At 43.1% G+C, this 25,190-nt stretch overlaps 1 protein-coding gene across 2 annotated transcripts in view; it reads left to right on the forward strand.

Annotated features, from left to right (window-relative positions):
- LOC311134485 (S phase cyclin A-associated protein in the endoplasmic reticulum-like) overlaps window positions 1-25,190 on the forward strand; it is a 100,346-nt gene that overhangs the window by 40,959 nt on the left and 34,197 nt on the right. For both annotated transcript variants that reach the window (XM_084168172.1, XM_084168173.1), the window contains exons 20-23: window positions 2,223-2,359; window positions 8,770-8,835; window positions 8,946-9,072; window positions 17,899-18,014. In XM_084168172.1, the coding sequence (XP_084024298.1) occupies window positions 2,223-2,359; window positions 8,770-8,835; window positions 8,946-9,072; window positions 17,899-18,014 (446 nt within the window). The remainder of the gene's footprint in view (window positions 1-2,222; window positions 2,360-8,769; window positions 8,836-8,945; window positions 9,073-17,898; window positions 18,015-25,190) is intronic.

Consider the following 25,190-nt stretch of genomic DNA (forward strand, 5'->3'; position numbering starts at 1 on the left):
GAAGTACATTATTTACCTTCAGAGGTGAATGTATCAAACCAGTTGCCGTGATACGTTTTTTGTTGTGCACTATCCTCAAACAATAGCATGGCATTTCTTTGCTGTAATAGCTACTGTAAATTGGACACTGCAGTTAGATTAACAAGAATTTAAGCTTTCTGCCCATATAAGACATGTCTATGTCCCGGAAAGTTGGCTTTGTAATAGTTGCATATTGAGCAGCAACCGTCCCGGTATAGGGACACCGATCCCGTAGAGGATATACAAAACCTTGCAGAGCGCCTATCCAGCTGACAATCTATTATTCGAACCAAGACTTAAAAATAACTGATATTGGCACAAGATGGAGAAAATGTTGGAACATAACTAACGAAATGACAGTTTACGAAAATATACACTTAATCCAGTATAAACTAATGTATATAATTTATTCTACAGCACAACTGCAGTCATGTCTTCTCTGGGGTGATCCATGTCTCCATCAGGGCCAAAAAGTCATGGGACTGAAGGGCAACATAGGCAAAGATGAACTCTGCGTTCTTGACCGCAGATCGGCAGTTCCAAATGCTGCCAGAGACAATTAATTCCAAGTGGGTTGTGCTTGCAAGGTACACTAAATTAGAAGGCTTGCAGCCAAGGAGTGGGGAGCGTCTGTAAAGGCTATAGGGAGACGAGCAAATGGGTATAGAAAACACACACATAGTTGTCAAAGATACAAAAGAGCAAAATGAGATCTGAAAATAACTAGTTAAGATACTCAAGTGAGAGAGTGGTGTGGAGCCTTTGTATTTATTAGGGATCCCCATTAGCTGCTAACAAAGCAGCAGCTACTCTTCCTGGGGTCCAAACACATTAAGGCACTAACATTACATATCAATCAAAATATACAACTTTCTCTCTTTCCTTCCTCGAACAACTCCGCAGAACAACTCTGCAGAAGTCTTTGTTTCGGCGACGGTCTTAGTTTTTCGAACGAGACCGCCACTTATAGCTTCCGCTGAGAAAACGGGAGACTGAAATACTAACACTAATTGCCAATTGCCTTGCAGAGGTAAAGAGCACACCTCCCGGTACTAATTGCTGATTGCCTAGGAGAGGAGAAACCACTCCACCTCAAATATAGCCTCTGATTAAGAAAACAACAACAGTCACAAATTGCCCTGCCCCTTAATCTTGGTTGATGTGTCAACAATCAGCTGCAAGTTATGAGCAGTCAGCAGTTCACACACCAAGTAGGCTACTGGGAAGACTGACTTAAAGTAGATGGCCCTAGCTAGCAAAAAGACAGAACTAGACAACAGATTAAGACAAAATGATACTTATCGCTCCTGGATATATCAGGAGTCCTCTAGCTATAGAATGAAGCACTGCAGTGTACACTGCAGAATAACTACAGTGTACTATTTATATGGCACTGTAACTGCGGTTACATAGCAAAATTACTGCATACAAAAAATATTTGCAGAATACTGCGGTTATACTGCACTCTGACTGCAATCTTTTTTCGTAAGGGTCCCTCTGATTGATCAGGTTGATCACAAATCAATAAGTAAAAAACAATAAAGGCGTAAGAATTGATTCCTGATCCTGTTTGTGATCGCTATTACTCATGCGTTATTGATCGCCTCAGCACATGGTTAACTGTAGGTCTTCTCTAGCTTTAGTGTGCTTACGATGACACCGGTCTTTCAAGGGTTTCTTCTGAAACCCCTATTCAAGCAGCAGGTGCACTGCCAACACTTGACAAAAAGAAATGGAATGCCTCAAGCAGGCTAGGCTGCTGAATGGATACTGTTATCTAGTAGACCATTCCATCCTCTAGGATTCTGGATGACAGCATAATTGTGTAATTGGTTTCTTGCACATACATCATGTTCTTTAAATTGGATTACATCCCTCTGTCTCCTGGTGGAGATATCAGCTTGATCTGATCGGACAGGCCTGGTGTGGTGCACACTAGACTGGAAGCAAAACCTCTACCTAATTCAGCATTACCATGGGTGCAGGCAGCAGGTGGACTCACAGGCTTCTCAGTGCTAGAGGTTATGTCTACCAAGGAAATATGATACCCTAGATAATTGCCCGCCTTTTTCATTTAACCCTCTTCTTTCCTCACTCCTTGTGTCCATTTCAATTTCATATCAGCATCACATTTGCTTACTCTGTTGGACACATTTTTAATAATGAGATTAGTTGTAATTAAATGTTTTCATGTGTTTCAGGAGCATCTTTCCTTAAAGAAGTACATAGTTGACATTGTGATGGAGAGCACTGTCTCCTCTGAGAATGTGAAGGACGGAGAGGAGAGGCAGAAGGCACGCAAGAAGGCAAAGAAGCTCCGCGGACGCATGAACTCCAGGTGATGCATCCATCTGTCCCTCTTCTCTCTCTCTCTCCCTCGCTCTCCCTCTCTCCCTCCCTCTCTGTGACACCCTCTCAGGCACAGAGGACAACGCTGCCTTCGGTGGGGTGCTTTGAGTGACAAGGAGATGGAAAGCAGAAGTTATGTGCATCACAGCTGTCCACAGAATAACACTGATGAGCTTAATTTATGGCCACTTTCTGTGATTGGGGAAGAAAACTGTGAATCGATCTGAGGCCCTGGCTTTCACCTGTTAAGAGCTTTCCCCCTAATTGCTGCCAGGGTTCTGCCAAAACTCAAGCCTCCTCCAGTGTACAATAGTGTGTTAAAGTATGTGTAAACCATGCCTATTTTTCTTTCTCCAGGCTATTGATTTTTAAATGAAGTATCAAAGAAAATCAATACTAATCAACAAATAGGAGGCAACGCGCCTCCGTGTCAGATCCCAGGCATGGGCTCAATCAATTTAGTAGCCTGTCACAACAAGGGAGGGAGGAAGGGGTTGGGGGGCAGGATAGGGACATGGCAGAGTAGAGAGAAAGTTGTGGGATGAGCTATTTGTTATTGGGGCAGGTTGGAGTGTTGGGGCCTGGGGGGGTGCAGCACCTGAAATGACATGTGTGTCTGAGGCGCATCGTTAACTCTTACGAGCAAATGGTCTTGTATTGTAGTCACTTTTATTATCAGGACACTCACTCACCTTGTGATGGCTCTACTTTGTTATGCAGCCTATTTTTAGCAGCGCTCGCTAACATTTTAACTGAACTCAGCTGCTCAATATATGTTCGCCTTATGTTTTATTTAAAGGGGGCTGGTAGAGGGGGCAGAAGTATCCACCATATTAAATATTTAGTCCTTTATTCTGTAGTACTTTGCTTTCAGTGAAGTTTGTCTTGAGTGTTTCTGTTCCCTTATGGAGGAGCTTGCTGCTGAGAAAGTGACAACATGATCTGCCTCTGTTCACCCCTCCCAGCCCCAGCTCCAGCCCTATCCCCAGCCCCAGTCCTCTCTCTCAGCCCCAGTCCTCTCTCTCAGCCCCAGTCCTCTCTCTCAGCCCCAGTCCTCTCTCTCAGCCCCAGTCCTCTCTCTCAGCCCCAGTCCTCTCTCTCAGCCCCAGTCATCTCTCTCAGCCCCAGTCATCTCTCTCAGCCCCAGTCATCTCTCTCAGCCCCAGTCATCTCTCTCAGCCCCAGTCCTCTCTCTCAGCCCCAGTCCTCTCTCTCAGCCCCAGTCCTCTCTCTCAGCCCCAGTCCTCTCTCTCAGCCCCAGTCCTCTCTCTCAGCCCCAGTCCTCTCTCTCAGCCCCAGCCCTCTCTCTCAGCCCCAGCCCTCTCTCTCAGCCCCAGCCCTCTCTCTCAGCCCCAGCCCTCTCTCTCAGCCCCAGCCCTGCTGAGACTAGCACTCAGAGGCACAAGGCTTTTAGAGGTAGTAAATAACACAAAGCCCCAGCTAGCATAAAGGTGAGCAGCTCCACCGCTGAGTGAAAATGAGCCGTTTTATTGGAGAATGGCAGAGTGTCTGTAAAATGCAAGAGATGTTTTCATTGGACTCTTGAGGTGGGCTTTTATCCCCCCCATCATAAACTACTGAACACAGTTTATCACACATTTTGGCGGTTTGGCTGTTTGTTTTTTCCTGTAATATAGGGCTGCTTTTCTGATGAAAATATACTCTTGAAAAGGCATGTAAGTAGCATGTCATTTTGTGTCGGGATGCGTTCTGAACTTTGAAACATGGATTTGGAAGTGTGTACCTGCTCCTGTAGTACAAGCCATTTGGCTATAGCCCACTGTATGTGTTTCCCTTGGCTGGGAACAGAGTCAGTAGTGTGTTAGTGGAGCTCAAGGAGGTGGGCACACAAAGACACCCCTGTGTGGAACCTGGATAGGTCATCACAGCAATACTCCTTTCACCCAGTGGAGGAGCTGACAGGGTCCATCTACACATACACACCATGTTCCTGTGAGATGAGGCCCCAGGGAAACCACTAGAGGTTTCAGGCTCATCAAGCCAACTTACTACTTGTTCAAACAACCTGTCCATTTGGGTGCACAGTGTAGAAGTCCACTCCAACTGTTTAGCTGTTTTGCTATAATGCACAGTATATACAGTAACACAGCATCAAACAGTATACATGTAACAATATAAAACTAAATTGGTTATTTTTTGCCTCCAAAGGTATACGTTTTTACAGCGTTAGCTCTCTTTAGTCAGTCAGGGCCAGCCCAGTCCAGATGAATAAAAGAGCAGACTGTGATGAATTGATTATTAGTTCTGCATTATAGATTTGTGCCTTTTCTCTTATTGCTGATTACTAATATTTCTAGCCGCAGCCCATTTAGCCGGGCCTGCTGCGGAGCATGATTAATGGCTCAGCAATTGCTCCCCGTTTAACCTGGGCGGGTGTAAACCTGTCAGAGATGAATATTGTATTATCAGGAATGACAAACGGGCCAGGTATAGTTCAAGTTCTGGTGAAAGGGAGGCAGCAGCATTTTTATATTCAGTCATCTTGGAGGACATGTTAAATAATGTGATAGAATGATGGACCTCCGTCACCCCGCTAGCCGTTTAGCTGGTTGTTTTACTCAGAGTGCATACTGCATTTAAGGACCCTGACCTTGCCTTCGTACCAGGCTCTGAATATCTCAGGCTAATGCCTCTGGTAATGCAATTTATGATCTGTTCTCACGGTAAACAATCTTTCTGTTTTCATACATTCGGAAAATACCTTACTAATAGCATTTCATATTAAGTTTCTCTCAGTATTGTCAAAATGCGTACATCCTCGGTTAATCCAGTAGTCTTTGTGTGTGGGAATTTCCGTACACGTTCACCTATAGCAGGGTTCGTCAACTTGGTTTCACATGGGGGGCCACATTTTTTTGGCGCTAATAGTTGGTGGTCCAGAACATAATTAACATATAATATTAGCACAATTAATAGGCCTACACTACAAATTGAACAACATTTTTAACACATCTGATAAGTACATACATTAAATGACAATAACATAATAATTTTGATCTGATTACACTAATAAAATCACCAATGTCTCTATTAAATTATTATTTTTGTATATTTCTCTGTGCTGTGATTAGTGGGGAAAACAGGTCTACGTAGCCTACTGTAGGCTATGGGTTTTTTTTTAATGTCAACATTAGTTCAGAACAATGAGCTTGCTAGCAAGAGAATGTTGCTCTCAAAGTAAAACCACATAATCCACTACCTATCTACTATACACATCACCTACTAACTATCCATTATAAACATCATCCACTCCTATCAAAAGAAAGGTGGATAATGAAAATCTAAGTTTCAGGGAAGAATGGACAGAGAGCTATGCATTAATCTTACAATCTTTCTCCAATGCCAAGCCATTGTGTCTTATTTGCAACGAAAATGTCGCTGTTTGCAAAGAATTCAATCGCAGACGTCATAAATCTAAGCATGGCACTTTCAAAGTGGCCTTCCTGCCCCAGACAGAGAGAAATTGAAGTGTTAACTGTTAGCTACACACACGACAGAAGAATCCTCCTTTGTGACCTGCCCGAACAATAGAAGGTCACAAGTGCCTCCCTAAAAGCGTCCTGGGTTCTAACCAAACACAACATGCCCTTCACAGACGCTCAGGTATTTTAAAAGTGCATGTTGACCATTTTGGAGGAACTGTCAAACAGGTGCCCCTGTCTGCGTCAACAGCCGGCCGTTGCATCCATGCCCTGGCGGATGATGTGCATAGGATCGTTCTGGAGGGGCTCAATCAGGCTGAGCATTTTCCACTGGCTATTGATTAGTACTGACAACACTGATGTAGCACAGTTGTGTGTGTATATGTCTGTTATTTTGATGGAAATTTATTTAAAGAATAGCTGCTGGCACTGATTCCCTCGAAGGACACCACCGGAGACATCATATTCACAAAGCTGGAAGAATTTTTCCGCAGCATGGCCTGTCATTCGAAAAAGTCAACAGGGCTCCTGCTATGCTGTGCAGACACAGGGGCCTAGTCAGCAGGTTGAAGGAAATTGCACCCCCAAATGAATGGCTTGCATTGTCTCATCCATCTGAGTGTGCTGTGTGCCAGACTAAACGGTGAGCTAAAAGATGTGATGGATAAAGTAATGAGCAAAATCAACTTTGTCAGGGGGACATCAAGCACCCAACACCATCTTTTCCGCAAGCTTGTGACAGAATCAGAGAAGGCCACCCACGATGATCTGCTGCTTCACGACGACGTGCGCTGGCTGAGTCAAGGGAAAGCGCTGGAGCGGTTCTGTGAGCTGCATGACCAGCTTGTAGATGCTCTCAGAAAAAGCAAAATGAGGGCAGCAGCTGACCACCTTCGTATTCACTTAAACAGGTTACATCTGCAGTTACAAAGAAGAGGGAAACATTCGTGGACATGGTGGAAAAACTTGAGGCCTTTACTAGGAAGCTTGAGTTGGTCGATTTGGACTTGTCATCTGGAAGGCTACTGTGCTTTAGCACACTGAAGAAACGACAGGCAGAGGGACCAGGCCACAGCATTGTCACAGAGGTGATGGAAGATTTCTGTTTGTTCTGTCATTACAGGAGCAGGCTATCCCGAGACTCACGATACAGACATCACCTTTTTTCTTTAAATTAATGTTTTATGTAGGATGCTACATTTTGGGCTAGCTGCCATTGTAAGTAGGCCTAATTAAAACATCCCACTTCTAAAAGTTACTGTGAAAGATGCTGTTAAGCCTCAGCCAGTTGTTGTTATTTTATGTAGGCCTAGGTTCAGAAGAAATAGACTCCAATTAAGCCCTCTTCTTGTTTGTAAAGTCAAATAAAAATGAAGATTATTGTTGAAATTAGTTACTCGACTGGTGTAGTTTTTCCTGCATCTGTTGCTGTGCGCCACTTGCATAACAAGTTAGTTATCTTTTCAGCAACAGGCGCTGTTCTTCACCTCCTGTTGATTGCGCTGCGGTTTCAGCCCCACAAAATGGTCCGCTGCCTGCTTTATAGGTTTACTGTCTCTTGCATTCTCTCTCCTCATGAATGAAGTTAAAATGTAACGTTTGCATTATTTAGGTGGGGACATTGTATTTGGGACTTTTTGCATCGCGGGTCCAAGATTTTTTTTGTTATTATTAGAAAAAATAATTCTAGTCATTATTAATTTGGGGGGCCAAGTAAAACTGCTCTGGAGCCCTGTGTTTCTGATCGAATGACCTTCTATTAAGCCCTCCAAATCCCTCTACAATACTGTATAATATTACATTTACAAAACAAGCCTTTTCACAGAGCACTGTATGTTAAACCATTTTTATTTACACCAGGCCAAAAGTTTGCCCCTCTAAAATTATGCTTTTTCATCCATTATCAATTTCACATGCAGTTCATGTACTGCCAATGTGCAGTGATTTATAATACACTTTAAGATGGGAAATAAGGGCATATTCATCTTTTTGGAACTGCTGCAACTGCTGAAGAAGACATTTGATAACTTTGTGCAAAGACTGTAAAAAGTTAAGCACGTGAATTGATCATTTCAATGATGGTATCGAGTTTAAACTCATGTCTTTATATGGGAAGGGTGCCCTTGAGAGCAGACATTTCTGACTGTTGCTCATAGATATTTTTCTGAGTGACAAATGTTTGCTGATTTAACCTTAGAAATACTAAACATTGATAAAAAACCCGAGTCAGTTTACCTAAAGCTTTTGTCTTCACTGGAATTACACAACCTTTTATTTCAGGGTTTAATTCTGAGCTGGATTGACATTGACATTGTTTATAATCTCCTATATCTAGCTGATGCTAATGACTTTAGCCTTGTTCTGTCAGGACAGGTCTGGTCCTCTAGGGAGGCTCCACCTGTCCTCTTCCAGGACTTGTTAGTTTATCAGCTGCTTTGTGTCTGACCGTAAGACCGGTCTGTCTGCCTGGGATCAATAATAGCTCTTATCTGCTCTGAGATGCTGTCTGACTGACCGATGTTCTGTGTGCTACTAGTAGAGCCTGTCTTCTTTACCATGTCTGCTAGTCTAATGCCACAGAGAAAACAGTCCTGATGACCCTGTGAATCTGTGGAGGTCACAGATTCAAAACACTGATGTCTTTGCTACCTGAGTTGGAGCATACCATTTACTATTTATTTAACAATGCAGTTGAACAGAACATGTGATATGCCAATGTAAAGTGATGAGGGTGGAATGTCATTATGATTTTTTTTCAAGCAGTGAGGCGCTATGCCCCTGTAGAATTAATGCATGATTTATTTTGAGTTACTGGTTGACAGGCAAAATAAACACTCAGTCTTAACTTGACCTTTTTCTGTTCCTTCAGACTTTTCATCCTCCCCTGCCTTTTTACTGACAGCTGGAGTATTATTTTCCTGTTATTCAAATACTGTTTCTTCTGTTCCCTGTGTAGGGCAAAGGAGTACGAGACGTCAATGGAGCCAAAGACACAAGTCCCCGACTCCCCATACAAGGCCAAGTAAGTTCCCTACTAAACATTTATACCTTCTGCTTAACTGTAGTGAATAGTGATGATACAGTAATTATAGATGGATGGATGACTGGACTAAACCTCTCCCCTCTCCCTAGGCTCCAGCGTCTGGTGAAGGACTTGGTGAAGCAACTCCAGGGCCAGGACAGCGGGCAGTGGGCCAACACCAGGGTGTCAGGCCTGGACAGAACCCTGGGAGAGATCACCCGCATCCTGGAGAAACAGGTAAATCACTAACCCCTCTCCTCCATGTCATATAGTGCTGCTTGGGTGTTGTTCTGTCAGTGCTTAGAGTTAGTGTGGGTTGTGTGTGCAGTGAGGGGGGCAGTTCTCTGAACTGGCTGCAGCTCTGTCTGTCTCACAGTCCCAGTGTAGAGTATCACTTACTCCCCAACTCCTTGCCCCAGGTTATTTGTAATGCAGGCCAGATTAGCTATGTGTTTTCATTGGCCACATGTTACTAATAGAGGAGCTACCCATCACTAGACAGGCAAACATTTGCATGCTTCAGAAGTATGTTTTGGGTTTATACAATAACATAAGGTTTTCCTAAAAAATGTCATCCAAAGGATCTCAAGTAACAATGGAATATCAGGTATTTCATTCATAGCTGCTGCTTTTTTAGAAAGCTATATACTGAATGGCAGGCATTGATAACAACAGTTGACTTAAATCAATTTAATGAATTTAAGCGAAAGAGATCCATTGTAGATGAGACTTTGTTGGATGGCATTTTATGGGGTTGCACTGGGTTTATGAAGAGGACCTGTCACTGTGTTTATGAAGAGGAGAATATACAGTGACAAGCCGTCATTTTTCTACGAAGTTGCAGTTCAAGACCTGATAAAGCACACTGTGCATGTTGGTGGGCGGGAGGATGGAGAAATGATGGTGTCTGGTCATTGACAGGGGGAGGGGTGGAGAGGCTATTACTGAATTTCCCCAGAGAGAGAGGTGGCAGGGGTGGGTGGCACAGCACAGCAGCACAGTGTAATGGGAGAGGAGGAGTCCAGTGCGATGGTGCTCAAGCTGTCACTAACAGGGGGACTCCTCCCATTAGCTCCATACTCTCCCTGTTGGAGGTCAGGGGTCACTGGGCCCGGAGTCCTCCTCCATTCAACACTGGGATCGCTAGGACAGACAACTCTGTTTGGTTAAAGCTCTTTACATATTTATATTTCATTAAAACAATTGAGGAAAGCCTTATTGTGAACTCATTATAGTTTTGTGGGTGTAGAGGGGTGGAAGAGACTTAATTCAGTGTCTGTTAAACACATTCTTCCCCCGTAGCCCAGAGCAGAGTGAGGCATGGGCTGTGGGGTGGGCCATGGTGGGCCGGCCTGTGAACCAGCCTGGGGAGCACTTCCTCCTCTAATCCCTGGACAAAGGCAAATAAATATAGTCTCCGTCAGCATGGGTGTCTGCCCCCTGAGTCACTTTAAGTCAGGATCATTTAGATTATTTGACCTAACAAGCATCTCTCGTGTTATTGACTCACCTAGATATTTGTTTTTCTCTGCGATATCTGATTCAGTCTCCACTTTCTCTGCTAATTCCTTGAACAACACCCGACACTCACCCTCCACGGCTGCCTCAGTCAGGGAACCCCCCCCCCAGTCTCTGACCCCAGCATGCCTCTCCCTCTGTGACCACTAATGGGTTATTTTTTTGTCAAACTCAATTTTTTTAGGGGGATGGAGTGGAGAGCTTTCTCCCTCTAATAATTTTTTTCCAGGATCATTTCTTAAGTTTCTGCTCTCATACCTTGGTAGTGAACTCACGTATTTACATGCTGGCCCAAATTTGTTTGTCACTACTTCAAATAAAGGCTGGCCTTAGATGGAGAGCGTTTATGACACTTGAGGCACTGTCAGAAACACTGCGCTCTAAGAGCTGGAGTGTGGAGACTATTTACATTTTCATTTGCCAGCTGTCATGGGCTGGTTGGGCTCCTCGTCATGGCCAACCTTTGGCTTGTTCTACCTGGGATGTGGGGGAATAGGGCAACGGAGTAACAAGAACATAGGGCCACAAGTAGCCTGCCTGAAGATGATGATGTAGCCTTGATTAGTGGTGTCTGAACTTTGCGAAATACCAAGGTTATATTTTGTATTCCTGCACACTGAATGCAATACTCACCTAAGCCTAGTATACTGGTCTTGTAGCTGAAAATCATACTTTTCTCTAAATCCCTCATCCCCTTGGAGGGTTTTCTTTGTTCCACCTGGCTTAGATTGGGAGTGTTAGTGTGTCATAGATCCACTTTCCCCAAATGTTTGTTTTAATGAGCTTGTCAGTGGAGACTAGGAGGACCAAACTGACAGGAAGTGTGTCAGGAAGCTTATTATTCCTCGATAGTCTGGTCCGTGGCTATAAGTGCTCACATTAAGCATTCAAATTGATGAGGTTAATTGTAATTTCCCATCCAGGTTAATTATACACTCATACTTTTGTAAAGAAATTGCATATTTTGTGAAGATTAGTACCATTTTTGTTAATTTTTTTGGCTAAGGATAAGGATTCTACTCCAATGACCTTCAATGCTATTGTTGTCTTACCCCTATACAAGAAGTGTTAAGATTTGAATTATAAGTGTTATGGTTATTTAATCCAGTCTTGACAGCTATTGAACGAGGCTATGTGATTTGCTATGTCGCCAAACCTTACCATAATAACTAAAGAATTTCAGATGGGTTAACTACAGATTGTACTACAATAAATTAATAGGTAGAGTAGACTAAAGTTGGCCAAAATATTACCCATTCATATTACCTGCTCTTGAATAGGCCCTATTGTATGAAAATAACCCTCTTATTATGAGTTCAGAAGGAGTTATAATAAATTATTTATCAAACAGACAAGCTTTTGTGTTGTTGCTGCCAAAGTAAGTCATAAAGTCAGGGAAATCATTTAATTTGACGGTCTTTGTACCTACATGTTTCTTACCCAACCAGGACAGGTTTGCTGGAAGACTGAATATGGCCTTTTAATATTTTAGTTTATGTTTCCAGGATGGCTTACTTTTTGTAACTTTATCTGGGGTCAAACATTGAAATCCCTCTGTGTTGCAGTTTCTCCATAGGCTGTCTGGTTTCTGTGGTGTCTGATTTTGCGCCTCACTACAGGGTTTCCATTAGCCGGTAAATTATGTATTTTGGCCCAACAAAAATACAAATGAAAAGCCGATAAATAAAAATTGCCGGACAAATTGTCTGGGAGAAGAAAAAAAAATCCATTGCAAAATAATGCTTTTATTAATTGATGGAAATACCAGTCAATGTGCTCCAACTTCAAAGGCAAATATACTCAATAGGCTGATAAATCCTCAAACTGCTGGACATTAGTGTCAGGTGTGTTTCTATTATTACTCCACACAAGGCACTTCAGCTAAGTGTCCAACTGGGAAAAATTGGCGACGATTGTGTTGATTATCCCCGTTTCCAGTATGCCCACTGAGAGGGGATTTTCATCTCCAAAACAGTTTAAAGATGGCCTCACGATTGCGCCCTTTTTGAGGACAAAGTAACGAGGCTAATGCGCCGTCGCAAGCTGCTCTAAGGAGTTGGACAGTTTTGACTTCCCAACAGCAGCGGCTCACTTTGAGCATTCCAAGGTCCACCGCAAATGCAAGTAAATCTACGTCTCCTGAGTGGCGCAGTGGTCTAAGGCACTGCATCGCAGTGCTAACTGTGTCACTAGAGATCCTGGTTCGAATCCAGGCTCTGTCGCAGCCGGCCGCGACCGGGAGACTCATGGGCGGCGCACAATTGGCCCAGCGTCGTCCAGGGTAGGGGAGGGAATGGCCGGCAGGGATGTAGCTCAGTTGATAGAGCATGGCGTTTGCAACGCCAGGGTTGTGGGTTCGATTCCCACAGGGGGCCAGTATAAAAAAAATATATATGTAAGTCGCTCTGGATAAGAGCGTCTGCTAAATGACTAAAATGTAAATGTAAAATGTAAATTAGAGGGAAATGATTGTGTTTGAGGCCTGGGTCTAGCAGTTCTGCTGCCGCCCTAGGCAAGAGCAACATATGCCGCCCGTGTCATGTAATAGTATAAAGATTTGGAATGGATTGGTAGAGTAATGATGTATCATGCGCAATTGGTGCATTTCAGTTGAGCCTATTCTGTAGCACTTGGAAACTAAACATCATTGTCAACTATTCACATCGGAGAGTTACAATGTTGCAATCACTAGGCAGCCATGTGTATATCACACATGGCACAAGTCATGACCCCACGATAGTTCAAATTACAATAAACATAATATTAACGTCATCCAGTAGAACTGTAAAAAGAGTGAGATATAATTTGAGCTTTAGAAACAAGTGCTTTAATAAATGCATGGTGCAGGGTTTTACAGCATTGTAAAATAAGCTTTCTCTCAATGAACCAGCCTTAACTAATTTAATTAATTTACATATCAATTTGATTGTCCAATATCAGTTTTATAATTTCTTCATTTTGTGGCCGCCTAGAGCAGGGGTCCGGAGCCTGCTGGTTTTCTGTTCTACCTGATCATGAATTGCACCTACCTGGTGTCCCAGGTCTAAATCAGTCCCTGATTAGAGGGGAACAGTGGAACTGGCATCGAGGTCCAGAGTTGTGTTTGAGGGTCCTAGAGTGTCCTCTTTCCACTGCTGTGGTGCTGAATCGGAGTGGAGTGGGCTGGACCGGTCATGGCTAGAAGGGATCCAGCTTTTGTCAAATTAACAAATTTACCTAACCTAACCCTTTTCCTAACCTAGACAGCCATGTTTTGTTATTTATTAGGCCTAATTAAAATGTTAATGCCTAAGCTAATTAAATTAGAGAGGCCTAGATTGTATTTGAAAACAGCTGTGTTTTGTTATTTATTGCAAATGGCCTAAAGGACAGGTCGTTTGCAAATAAAATTATACAAATATAATATTTTGAAGTTTTATTACTGTGTAGGCGACTTGTTCTTCTAGGCTAAATGTTTTTAGTATTTTTTATTTATTATATTCATTTATAATTTATAGCAGGAATGAAGACGCCACGGGCAATGTTTAGCATTTTTTTAAAAACCTGTCTTGTTGGTATAAGAACATCGTTCTACTTCATTTTATTACAACTTTACAGGCAAATTTCTATTCTGTTAAGATTAATTACAATAATCTAAATGTGATTTTGAGCACTGTGGGTGGAGGCCCTAATGCGTTATGCACCCAATGCATATGGATGTCCAGTACATTTAGAAAATATCCGGTAAATTAAAATCTTGCCAGTCACATTGTCCGGTGCCAAATTTTCCTAACGGAAACCCTGCCTCACTAGTCTAATGAATCTCTGTCCATTTTATAAAATAAACTCACCCAGTACTGTTTCCCATTTACAGTCTCTCAACCAATCATCCTACTTTAGTATACCAAACAGCATGCCATTACACCCTTTTAATATACAAACTCTTACTCAGTCTCTAAATGTTTACTCCAACAGTCTTGTTGTGGTTTATCACTCCTCCCATACATGCAGATGCTGGTTTAGACTACTCAACAAAATGGAGACTTTGTTTACTCCTCCCAGGCTTTTTTTGTAAGTGTATATGTTAGTTGTGGTCCAAGATGAAATGCATGTATGGTAGTGTCTGCCCTGCTCACTCAGTCTGTAATATTGTTTGGGGCAACCAGTTTGAGGCCAAAGACTGATTGACATAGGGCTGTCCTGTGTCACACCCTTAATGAACTCCCAGCCAGTTGTTCCCAAGCGTCTGTTGGTGGGGCCAGAGGATCGGGGCTTTCCCCTCCTCTCTGTCCCTTCCATGTCCCCTCCTCCTTTCTTTATGTATTTAATTCAAGTGGCTCGTGGGAGGTGACTACAAAGAGCTGTCCAGCTGGCCCTCCCTACCTGCCTTTTTCTCTCAGCAGTGCCACAGGAATTAACAGCTGCCTGGCCTTCTGATTAGCTGGGGTAGTAATGGTCAGCAGGAGTAATAATTTGATAAGATTCCCCCAGCTGTATAATTCAGGTTGGACTTGCCTGTCTGGCCTTCCCCCTTGCCCCCTCGCCTTTCCTCAAGTCTTCAGTCATGCTAGGGGTTTCTCTTTAGATGAAATGAGCCCCTCATCCTATTACACTGTCACCAGAGTGTCTGGCAGGCAGGGAGTGACAGGACACAGACAGATCACACACGGCTCCATAGGAACATGGAATGGAGGATTGGTGCTAAGCTAGATGTATCGTTGTCTGTCAGTGCAGGATATTTCTGTGTTTCAAATGTTGTAGTGTTTTTATCTTCTCTTAATCCAGATATGTGCTTGTTTGTAATTACACAATGTGGTTATAGTAACGCGTAGTTGAATGACACAGTGGAAGGCATTCTTTCACAAATAGGCTTCAGTTTACGGTCTACTGTTTCTACAGTAGGTTACTCACAGCTTTGAATTGAACCTCTTAAGTTAAGTGATTTAAATACAAGGAACATTTTAGTTAGTCGAGCCTCTTTCTCTATCAACTAGCAGTCAGTCACCTTGTTTCAGTGTGTACAGTCACTGTCACTTTAATCCCATGCAAACATGCTTTTTGTTGCCTCTTCCTGATGTGGCTTGTTGAAAAGTTGTATCAAATCCAGATGTTGTGACCATGGCTTTGGAACCAGAAGCCTGTTGTCTATAATCAACATTTGGCAACAATAGATACAATAGTTACTACAGCACACGTCCTATGGAGATCTCACCTTAATGTTGTTATACAGTTCCCAGTGTGTTTCAAGGGGTTATTTAATGAAAGACATCTCTATTGTTTCTTTGTGTAACTCATTGTTCCTGAAGAAGTTGGTACCAGAGGGTTCTGTTTAATATGGCGTGTAATTCAGCTGTTATTGCAATTTGCTCTCTTTAGTTCTTTCAATTTAAATGTTATTCTTCATTGATCGGGAACAGGAAGGCCTATTATTCCTGCTCTGCTCTACTGCCATCCACAGTACTGAGGCAGCAGAGTGTAAAGCCTTACATCCTCGATAGAAGGAAGGGTGAAACGTGAGGAACACCACAGAGGTCCACTCACTGATTACTGTGCTGGTTCCTGCACCAAAAATACCAATATCTGATGGTGTGCTTTTAAGAATTGAATGAATGTGTATCTCCACACCAGCAGATGGGTCTCCTCTTGGTCCTCTCTGATAAGGATGCCATGGGTATTGCAGATGTAGATCACCTGAAGACATTAGCTAAAATGATTGGAGGTTAATCCTCCATCCGTTCTTTTTTTCCATTGTCACATTGATCGATCTGTCAACAGGCCGAAACAGATGCAGCCAAGCCGTCCCAGTCTGGCTTTAACGTCAGACAGCCAGGACTGGGCAGGTCCTAGTTAACCCCTTTTAAAAGACCATTTGATAAGACACCATGAAAGAGCTGCCTTTCCACATTTAGCCCAGATGTTTTTAGATGGGTGAGTTAAGAGTGGGTTAAACCAAGCTCAGTGCTAGAGACCATATTGATGTGGTAACCTACACAAAGGAGGTTGGTCTCTTATAAACAGCACACAACCACACATGGGCAGATTGGATCACGGTAGAGATTTGCAAAATCCTCATTGCACATCATACATAGGGCCTCTGGTGTGCTTTTCAGTGTGTTGGTTCCAAATCCCTTAACCCTAGCAGAGTTCAGTGTTTTTTTGTCACCGGATCCTGAGGACTTGTGCCTTGGCAGTCCGTCTGAGTGACAGATGAAGAGCTTATATATAATTTTGCACAGCGCTTCCTCAATGTGTTCAGGCTTGTTGGCAACCCCCTCATCCGTGGAACTAAAACACGGTGGAGTGCCTGGATTTGAGGGCTGTCACACTACCTGGGAGACAGTGACCTCATTTAAGCATAAGAGGGACCCCCAGTGTACCTCCATGTGTGGTGTGGTGAGGTGTGACTGTGCTCCTGGCTGCTCCCTCCGTGTGAGGAAAGCCTTCCATCAGCACCCACTCCTCCCCTGGAGCCCCTATCCTCCTGGTCAACCCAGGCACTAACATGTCTGATAGCAGCCGCTTGCTCTGGGCTTTGGAGCTGTTGATTTATTGGACTGTGTAGCTGCAGCAGCATCTGACCCAATGCCAAGAGCTCTGACTCTCTTCTCTCTTACAGCAGGGCAGGGCCCTCTTATTTAGGGCTGTTTGGTCTTAGATCTATGGACTGCTGTATTGACACTGTATTGTGTTAGACTAAACAAGGCACATTCTACTATACCTTTAAAACTGCAATATGTAACGTTTTGGGCGACCTGACCAAATTGACATAGAAATGTGAGTTATAGATCTGTCATTCGTATTGACAGCAAGTCTAAGAAGCGGTATATATGTTCTATGTGCTCTATTTCTAAGCTTCCAATGCTTGTTTCGTTTTTGCATCTTTCACTTTCGTTTTTTGTAGACCAGCTTCAAACAGTTAAATACTATATTTTTGGTTATAGAAAATATATTTCACATCAGTTTAGATGACAAGGATTCTCTACACTATACATTGTCACATAAACTGAATTTAGGCAAACTATTAGAATATTAGCAACCAGGAAATGGCGGAGCGATCTCTGCATATTGCACCTTTTTTTTTTTTTATTCAGTGTGCAAGGCTCAGATGTGTGCACTACCTCTGTCAGAGTTATAGCTCGATTCATATTGGAATAAATAAACAAAGAGTAAATTCAGCATGTATCCAAGACTCTTATCTTGATTTATGATTTTCTTAGTAGTTTTTGTTTGATTTCTCTGTTCTCTACTTTTCTACAGTCTCCTCAGCCTGTGTTTGTGAGCACAGACCACCCTGGTGCTGTGTGTGGGTAGAGGTCTGCAGAGTAGCTGTCCTCCATTGAGACTTGGCTGGACTGGAGTGAGGGTGGAACGCTGGGGTTGTGCACTTTTGAGATTTAACAGGAATGCTTTGGGGATCACTTTGTTTCAGATTTCATTCCCGACTCCCTTTTGGAAATGGGAGGTGATGAAAAAAGAGAAGCTGTGTCCACAGAGAGAGCAACGTGATACCCTGGTCCATCCAGCTCCCTGTTCCCTGACTGTGGTTCTTGTTCTCTCTCTCTACAGAACAATGCAGATCAAGTGGCGTTCCAGGTGGGAGGGGGACTCTCTGCTCTGGAACAGATTCTGCAGGTAGTCACTGCAGCCTCCACCCCCACCGCAGTCCCACGCATTCCAATCAAGTGAGTACCAGCTTTTACAGTCAAATACAGTTTACCTCCTCTCCAAACAGTCTTTTGAGAATCTCTATTCATATTAGAGGGTTTTACACAAACTATGCAGTTGCTGCTTGTGGCTCAGCGAGCAAAGGTCATCGTCATTGGTCACAATGCATCACTGATGACCGATCTGTCACCTCTGCTGAGACAGCCATGAGAAAGTGTACATGTCAATTACTCCATTGTTTTTGGATAGAACGACCTTGGTCCCCATGCAACTTAATTAATCCATCGAAATTGAAATGTATTTTTGCTGTCTGTTCTTATTTAATTCCAAACCCCCCTGACACCACACATACACGCACACCCCCCCAATAGGCTAGAAACAGCACAGGGTCATCCGCAGAGCAGCAACTTAGTCTCATTTAGTCTTCACAACCAGCATAAGATATCCTGGCCTATTGCTATTCTCATGGCCTCATGAGCCAGCGTTTCACTGTCCGGTGTCGACCCGACCTCCACTGAAAGCATGAGCCTTATCAGCTGCTGTGTACAGCCTCTAGAGACATGGTCCACACACAGACTGTATCCTCTTCATGACCTCAGTGACAGCTCTCCTCCGTTTACAATTGGAGATGTGAGTGAGGTAACCTCAGCCCCTCCTCTCTGTCTATAGTGCTCGCATCTCAATAAATACCTTCAAAATGGATCATGAATAATAATGCACTCTTTTTAAAAGAAGGGGATTACATTTTGGTCATCTATTTTGTGTTCATTATTTACTGTTGATATACAGAAAGGCCGTGTGTCTTATCCATCAGACGGATTCTGTCGTGGTTTTGAGTTGTGCGTCTCGAGTTAGCGTGGCCTGCCAGTAGATAACCTCAGAGAGACTGGCATTCTCACAATACTGGGACTCTAATGGACTGGAATGGCCTCTCTCCTCCACTTATTAGCTTTTACTGTTTCCCAAACCTCCACTAATGGACAAACGTTACTTATATTTATAATGCTTTTACGTACGGCCATTCGTGTTTATCGATTTATTTTAATTTTTTTTACTCAATCACTAATCCTGGAGAATTTGAAACAGACTTCAGTATCGTGAGACATTTGATTAACTTAAATGGGGAGAGAGGTTTCTACTTGTAGGTAGCTAGGAGTCTCTTGCTCACAATTGGACTGTTCTTGCTTGTTGGAGCTGAAGACTACACACACACACACTGTTGTTCCTATGCTTTGAGAGTTCCGCTTGACATACAGTGCATTTGGAAAGTATTCAGACCCCTTGACTTTTTCCACATTTTGTTACGTTACAGCCTTATTCTAAAATTGATAAAAGAAACAGTTATTTTTTATTTATTTTTGCATATGTATGAAAAATAAAAAATTATCTTATTTACATAAGTATTCAGACCCTATGCTATGAGACTCGAAATTGAGCTCAGGTGCTTCTACACCTTGATGTTTCTACAACTTGATTAGAGTCCACCTGTGGTAAATTCAATTTATTGGACATGATTTGGAAAGGCACACACCTTTCTATATAAGGTCCCATAGTTGACAGTGCATGTCAGAGCAAAAACCAAGCCATGAGGTCGAAGGAATTGTACGTAGCGTACCGAGACAGGATTGTGTCAAAGCACAGATCTGAGGAAGGGTACCAAAACATTTCTGCAGCATTCAAGGTCCCCAAGAACACAGTGGCCTCCATCATTCTTAAATGGTAGAAGTTTAGAACCACCAAGACTCTTCCAAGAGCTGGCCGCCCGGCCAAACTGAGCAATCTGGGGAGAAGGGCCTTGGTCAGGGAGGTGATCAAGAACCCGATGGTCACTCTGACAGAGCTCCAGAGTTCCTCTGTGGAGATGAGTGAACCTTCCAGAAGGACAACCGTCTCTGCAGCACTCCACCAATCAGGCCTTTATGGTAGAGTGGCAGACGGAAGCCACTCCTCAGTAAAAGTCACATGACAGGCCGCTTGGAGTTTGCCAAAAGGCACCTAAAGGACTCTGTCCATGAGAAACAAGATTCTCTGGTCTGATGAAACCAAGATTGAACTCTTTGGTCTGAATGCCAAGCGTCACGTCTGGAGGAAACCTGGCACCATCCCTACGGTGAAGCATGGTGGTGGCAGCAAAGTACAGAGAGATCCTTGATGACAACCTGCTCCAGAGCGGGTTCACCTTCCAACAGGAGAACGACCCTAAGCACACAGCCAAGACAACGCAGGAGTGGCTTCGGGACAAGTCTCAATGTCCTTGAGTGACCCAACCAGAGGCCGGACTTGAACCCGATCGAACATCTCTGGAGAGACCTGAAAATAGCTGTGCAGCGACGCTCCACATCCAACCTGACAGAGCTTGAGAGGATCTACAGAGAAGAATGGAAGAAACTCCCCAAATACAGGTGTGCCAAGCTTGTAGCGTCATAACCAAGAAGAGTCGAGGCTGTAATCGCTGCCAAAGGTGCTTCAACAAAGTACTGAGTAAAGGGTCTGAATACTTATGTAAATGTGATGTAAAAATCTGTTTTTGCTTTGTCATTATGGGGTATTTGTATGTAGATTGATGAGGGTGGAAAAAACTATTTAATCCATTTTAGAATAAGGCTGTAATGTAACAAAATGTGGAAAAAGTCAAGGGGTCGGAATACTTTCCGAATGCACTGTACCTAGGAAGAGGTGAATAAGATCAGAGCAGGGTTTCCATTAGGAAAATGTGGCGCCGGACATTTTAGAAATGTACCGGACCCATATGCATTGAGTGCATAACCTGATTAGGGCGTCCACCCACAGTGCTCAGAATGACAGAAATCGCATTTAGAATATGGTCATTCATATTAACAGAACATGCAAGTCCAGAATGCAATGATGTGCAGTCATTCGTACCGAATTATGATGTGCACTTTGAACATGTTAGAATAACTGTCCATATTCACTTTTCCTCAGTCAACAAGACGAGTAATGAACAGCAAAATCACTAGCCTATGTCAATTTACTATAGTAGAAAGGCTTAGGCCAACTATTCTATTGGATGAGTTTGTCAAAAAAGAAATAACCTATTCCAATCCCTAATTCATACAACCAGTAGGCCTACATTATTTTGTATTTTTTTTTAAGCAATGAGTCTGATGCAACAGATCAGAACGTTTAGCTTCAAATGTTGATGAACTATTATTACTTCACTGCACACAAGGCAGTAGACTACACGCAAATGTTTGTTCCATAATGCAATTAGTAGGAAAACACCGTTGCCAAAATGGCACTGCACATGCGAGCGGTTTCATGTGACAGAGATGAAAATATCCTTAGAAATGTAGAAGAGAGGAGATCTAATGGGATACTTTGAATCAAGGTAAGACATGCCTCTTAATATGTATTAAAACGTTCAGGTTTCAAACAATCAAGTATATGTTTTCAAAATGCATATTGCCTCCAGCTCATTGCAAAGTGGTGTGTGATGCGCTGATGAAGCCTGCCTTGCCGTTTGATGCCGTGTGCAAAACAACTGGGAACTCTGACTTCAGTGCATTCAAGACAACTAGGAACTGGGGGGTAAACAAGCTCCTACTGGGAAAAGTAGTTTTCATCCAACGGTCATCCAACTCGGAATTCCAACTCGGGAACTCTGCCTCCTTTCTAGAGCTCTGACTTTCCTACCTGAAGGTCATGATTTGACCTCGTATTTTTCCAAGTTCCCAGTTGTCTTGAAAGCGCCACAAGATGCTGCAGCAGCTCTCACGCTGTCTGACACATTTTCTACTCAAAGGCTCTGTATGCTGTAGGCCTACGCGTGTGATAAATTAGATATACAGCTCTGGAAAGAATTGAGACCACTGCACATTTTTCTTAAATCAGCATCTCTACATGTATGACAGCCATTCCATTCCAGTGTCTGTTGAATTCCAACACAGGCACACCTCATTCTACTGAATTAGGTACTGATTAAGTGATCACATTAACCAAATCTTATTTAACGAGGAAAAGTATAAATTCCACTGCTGTGGTCATCACTATCCTCTTGCAATAGGACCACCTGGATGGCAATAACAGTGCTAATAGTACCTCAAAAGTAATATTAATCAAAAAATAACTATTGACCATGCCAAAAGGAAAGTTTTGAGTTAGGAAAAGAAGGGTTCAATTCTGGCTTTACTGGCAAAGGGATACAATGAGCGTCAGGTTGCTTCCATCCTTAAAATTTCAAAGACGGCGGTTCATAAGAACAAGGTCAAGCAGCAGACATTGGGGACAACAAAGCTACAGACCGGCAGAGGGCGAAAACGACTACTGACCGGGATGACTGCCAACTCATTCGAATGTCACTCAACAACCATAGGATGACATCAAGTGACCTACAAAAAGAATGGCAAACGGCAGCTGGGGTGAAGTGCACGGCGAGGACTGTTCAAAACAGGCGCCTAGGGGCAGGGCTGAAGTCGTGCAAAGCTAGAAAAAAGCCCTTCATCAATGAGAAGCAAAGAAGAGCCAGGCTGAGGTTTGCAAAAGACCATTAGGATTGGGCCGTAGAGGACTGGAGTAAGGTAATCTTCTCTGATGAGTCCAATTTTCAGCTTTGCCCAACACCTGGTCGTCTAATGGTTAGACGGAGACCTGGAGAGGCCTACAAGCCACAGTGTCTCGCACCCACTGTGAAATTTGGTGGAGGATCGGTGATGATCTGGGGGTGCTTCAGCAATGCTGGAATCGGGCAGATTTGTCTTTGTGAAGGACGCATGAATCAAGCCACGTACAAGGTTGTCCTGGAAGAAAACTTGCTTCCTTTTGCTCTGACATTGTTCCCCAACTCTAAGGATTGGTTTTTCCAGCAGGACAATGCGCCATGCCACACAGCCAGGTCAATCAAGGTGTGGATGGAGGACCACCAGATCAAGACCCTGTCATGGCCAGCCCGATCTCCAGACCTGAACCCCAATGAAAACTTCTGGAATGTGATCAAGAGGAAGCTGGATGGCCACAAGCCATCAAACAAAGCCGAGCTGCTTGAATTTTTGCGCCAGGAGTGGCATAAAGTCACCCAACATCAATGTGAAAGACTGGTGGAGAGCATGCCAAGACGCATGAAAGCTGTGATTGAAAATCAGGGTTATTCCACCAAATATTGATTTCTGAACTCTTCCTTAGTTAAAACATGAGTATTGTGTTTAAAAATGAACATGAACTTATTTTCTTTGCATTATTCAAGGTTTTTTGTTATTTTGACCAGTTGTCATTTTCTGCAAATAAATGCTCTAAATAACAATATTTTTATTTGGGAGAAATGTTGTCAGTAGTTTATAGAATAAAACAAAAATGTTAATTTCACCCAAACACATACAGTGGGGATAACAAGTATTTGATACACTGCCGATTTTGCAGGTTTTCCTACTTACAAAGCATGTAGAGGTCTGTAATTTTTATTTTTATTTTTTTCCAGAAAATCACATTGTATGATTTTTAAGTAATTAATTTTGCATTTTATTGCATGACATAAGTATTTGATCACCTACCAACCAGTAAGAATTCCGGCTCTCACAGACCTGTTAGATGTTCTTTAAGAAGCCCTCCTGTTCTCCACTCATTACCTGTATTAACTGCACCTGTCCACACACACAATCAAACAGACTCCAACCTCTCCACAATGGCCAAGACCAGAGAGCTGTGTAAGGACATCAGGGATAAAATTGTAGACTTGCACAAGGCTGGGATGGGCTACAGGACAATAGGCAAGCAGCTTGGTGAGAAGGTAACAACTGTTGGCGCAATTATTAGAAAATGGAAGAAGTTCAAGATGACAGTCAATCACCCTCGGTCTGGGGCTCAATGCAAGATCATGAGGAAGGTGAGGGGCATCAATGATCATGAGGAAGGTGAGGGATCAGCCCAGAACTACACGGCAGGACCTGGTCAATGACCTGAAGAGAGCTGGGACCACAGTCTCAAAGAAAACCATTAGTAACACACTACGCCGTCATGGATTAAAATCCTGCAGCGCACGCAAGGTCCCCCTGCTCAAGCCAGCGCATGTCCAGGCCCGTCTGAAGTTTGCCAATGACCATCTGGATGATCCAGAGGAGGAATGGGAGAAGGTCATGTGGTCTGATGAGACAAAAATAGAGCTTTTTGGTCTAAACTCCACTCGCCGTGTTTGGAGGAAGAAGAAGGATGAGTACAACCCCAAGAACACCATACCAACCGTGAAGCATTGAGGTGGAAACATCATTCTTTGGGGATGCTTTTCTGCAAAGGGGACAGGACGACTGCGCCGTATTGAGGGGAGGATGGATGGGGCCATGTATCGCAAGATCTTGGCCAACAACCTCCTTCCCTCAGTAAGAGCATTGAAGATGGGTCGTGGCTGGGTCTTCCAGCATGACAACGACCCGAAACACACAGCCAGGGCAACTAAGGAGTGGCTCCGTAAGAAGCATCTCAAGGTCCTGGAGTGGCCTAGCCAGTCTCCAGACCTGAACCCAATAGAAAATCTTTGGTGGGAGCTGAAAGTCAGTTTTGCACAGCGACAGCCCCGAAACCTGAAGGATCTGGAGAAGGTCTGTATGGAGGAGTGGGCCAAAATCCCTGCTGCAGTGTGTGTAAACCTGGTCAAGACCTACAGGAAACGTATGATCTCTGTAAATGCAAACAAAGGTTTCTGTACCAAATATTAAGTTCTGCTTTTCTGATGTATCAAATACTTATGTCATGCAATAAAATGCAAATTAATTACTTAAAAATCATACAATGTAATTTTCTGGATTTTTGTTTTAGATTCCGTCTCTCACAGCTGAAGTGTACCTATGATAAAAATTACAGACCTCTACATGCTTTGTAAGTAGGAAAACCTGCAAAATCGGCAGTGTATCAATACTTGTTCTCGCCACTGTACCTATAAAAAGTAAAACCAGAGAAACTTATATTTTTGCAGTGGTCTCTTAATTTTTTCCAGAGCTGTGTGTATATATAACGAATATACTGTACACACACACCAATTTAATTACACTAAATTATGCAAATTACCCTATAGACTGATAAGCATGACCGTTCAAATGTATTTCCATTTGACTGGTATTTCCATCAATGAATAGGCAAAAAGTATTCTTTCGCAATGGGATTTTTTCTTCTCACGAAAAATTGGCCGGCGGCAATTTTATTTAGCGGCTTTTCTATTTAGTATCGTCCAAAAGCCGGCTATTACCGGC

This window comes from Coregonus lavaretus (genome assembly GCF_964263955.1).
Source record: "Coregonus lavaretus genome assembly, chromosome: 9".
Lineage (NCBI taxonomy): Eukaryota > Metazoa > Chordata > Actinopteri > Salmoniformes > Salmonidae > Coregonus > Coregonus lavaretus.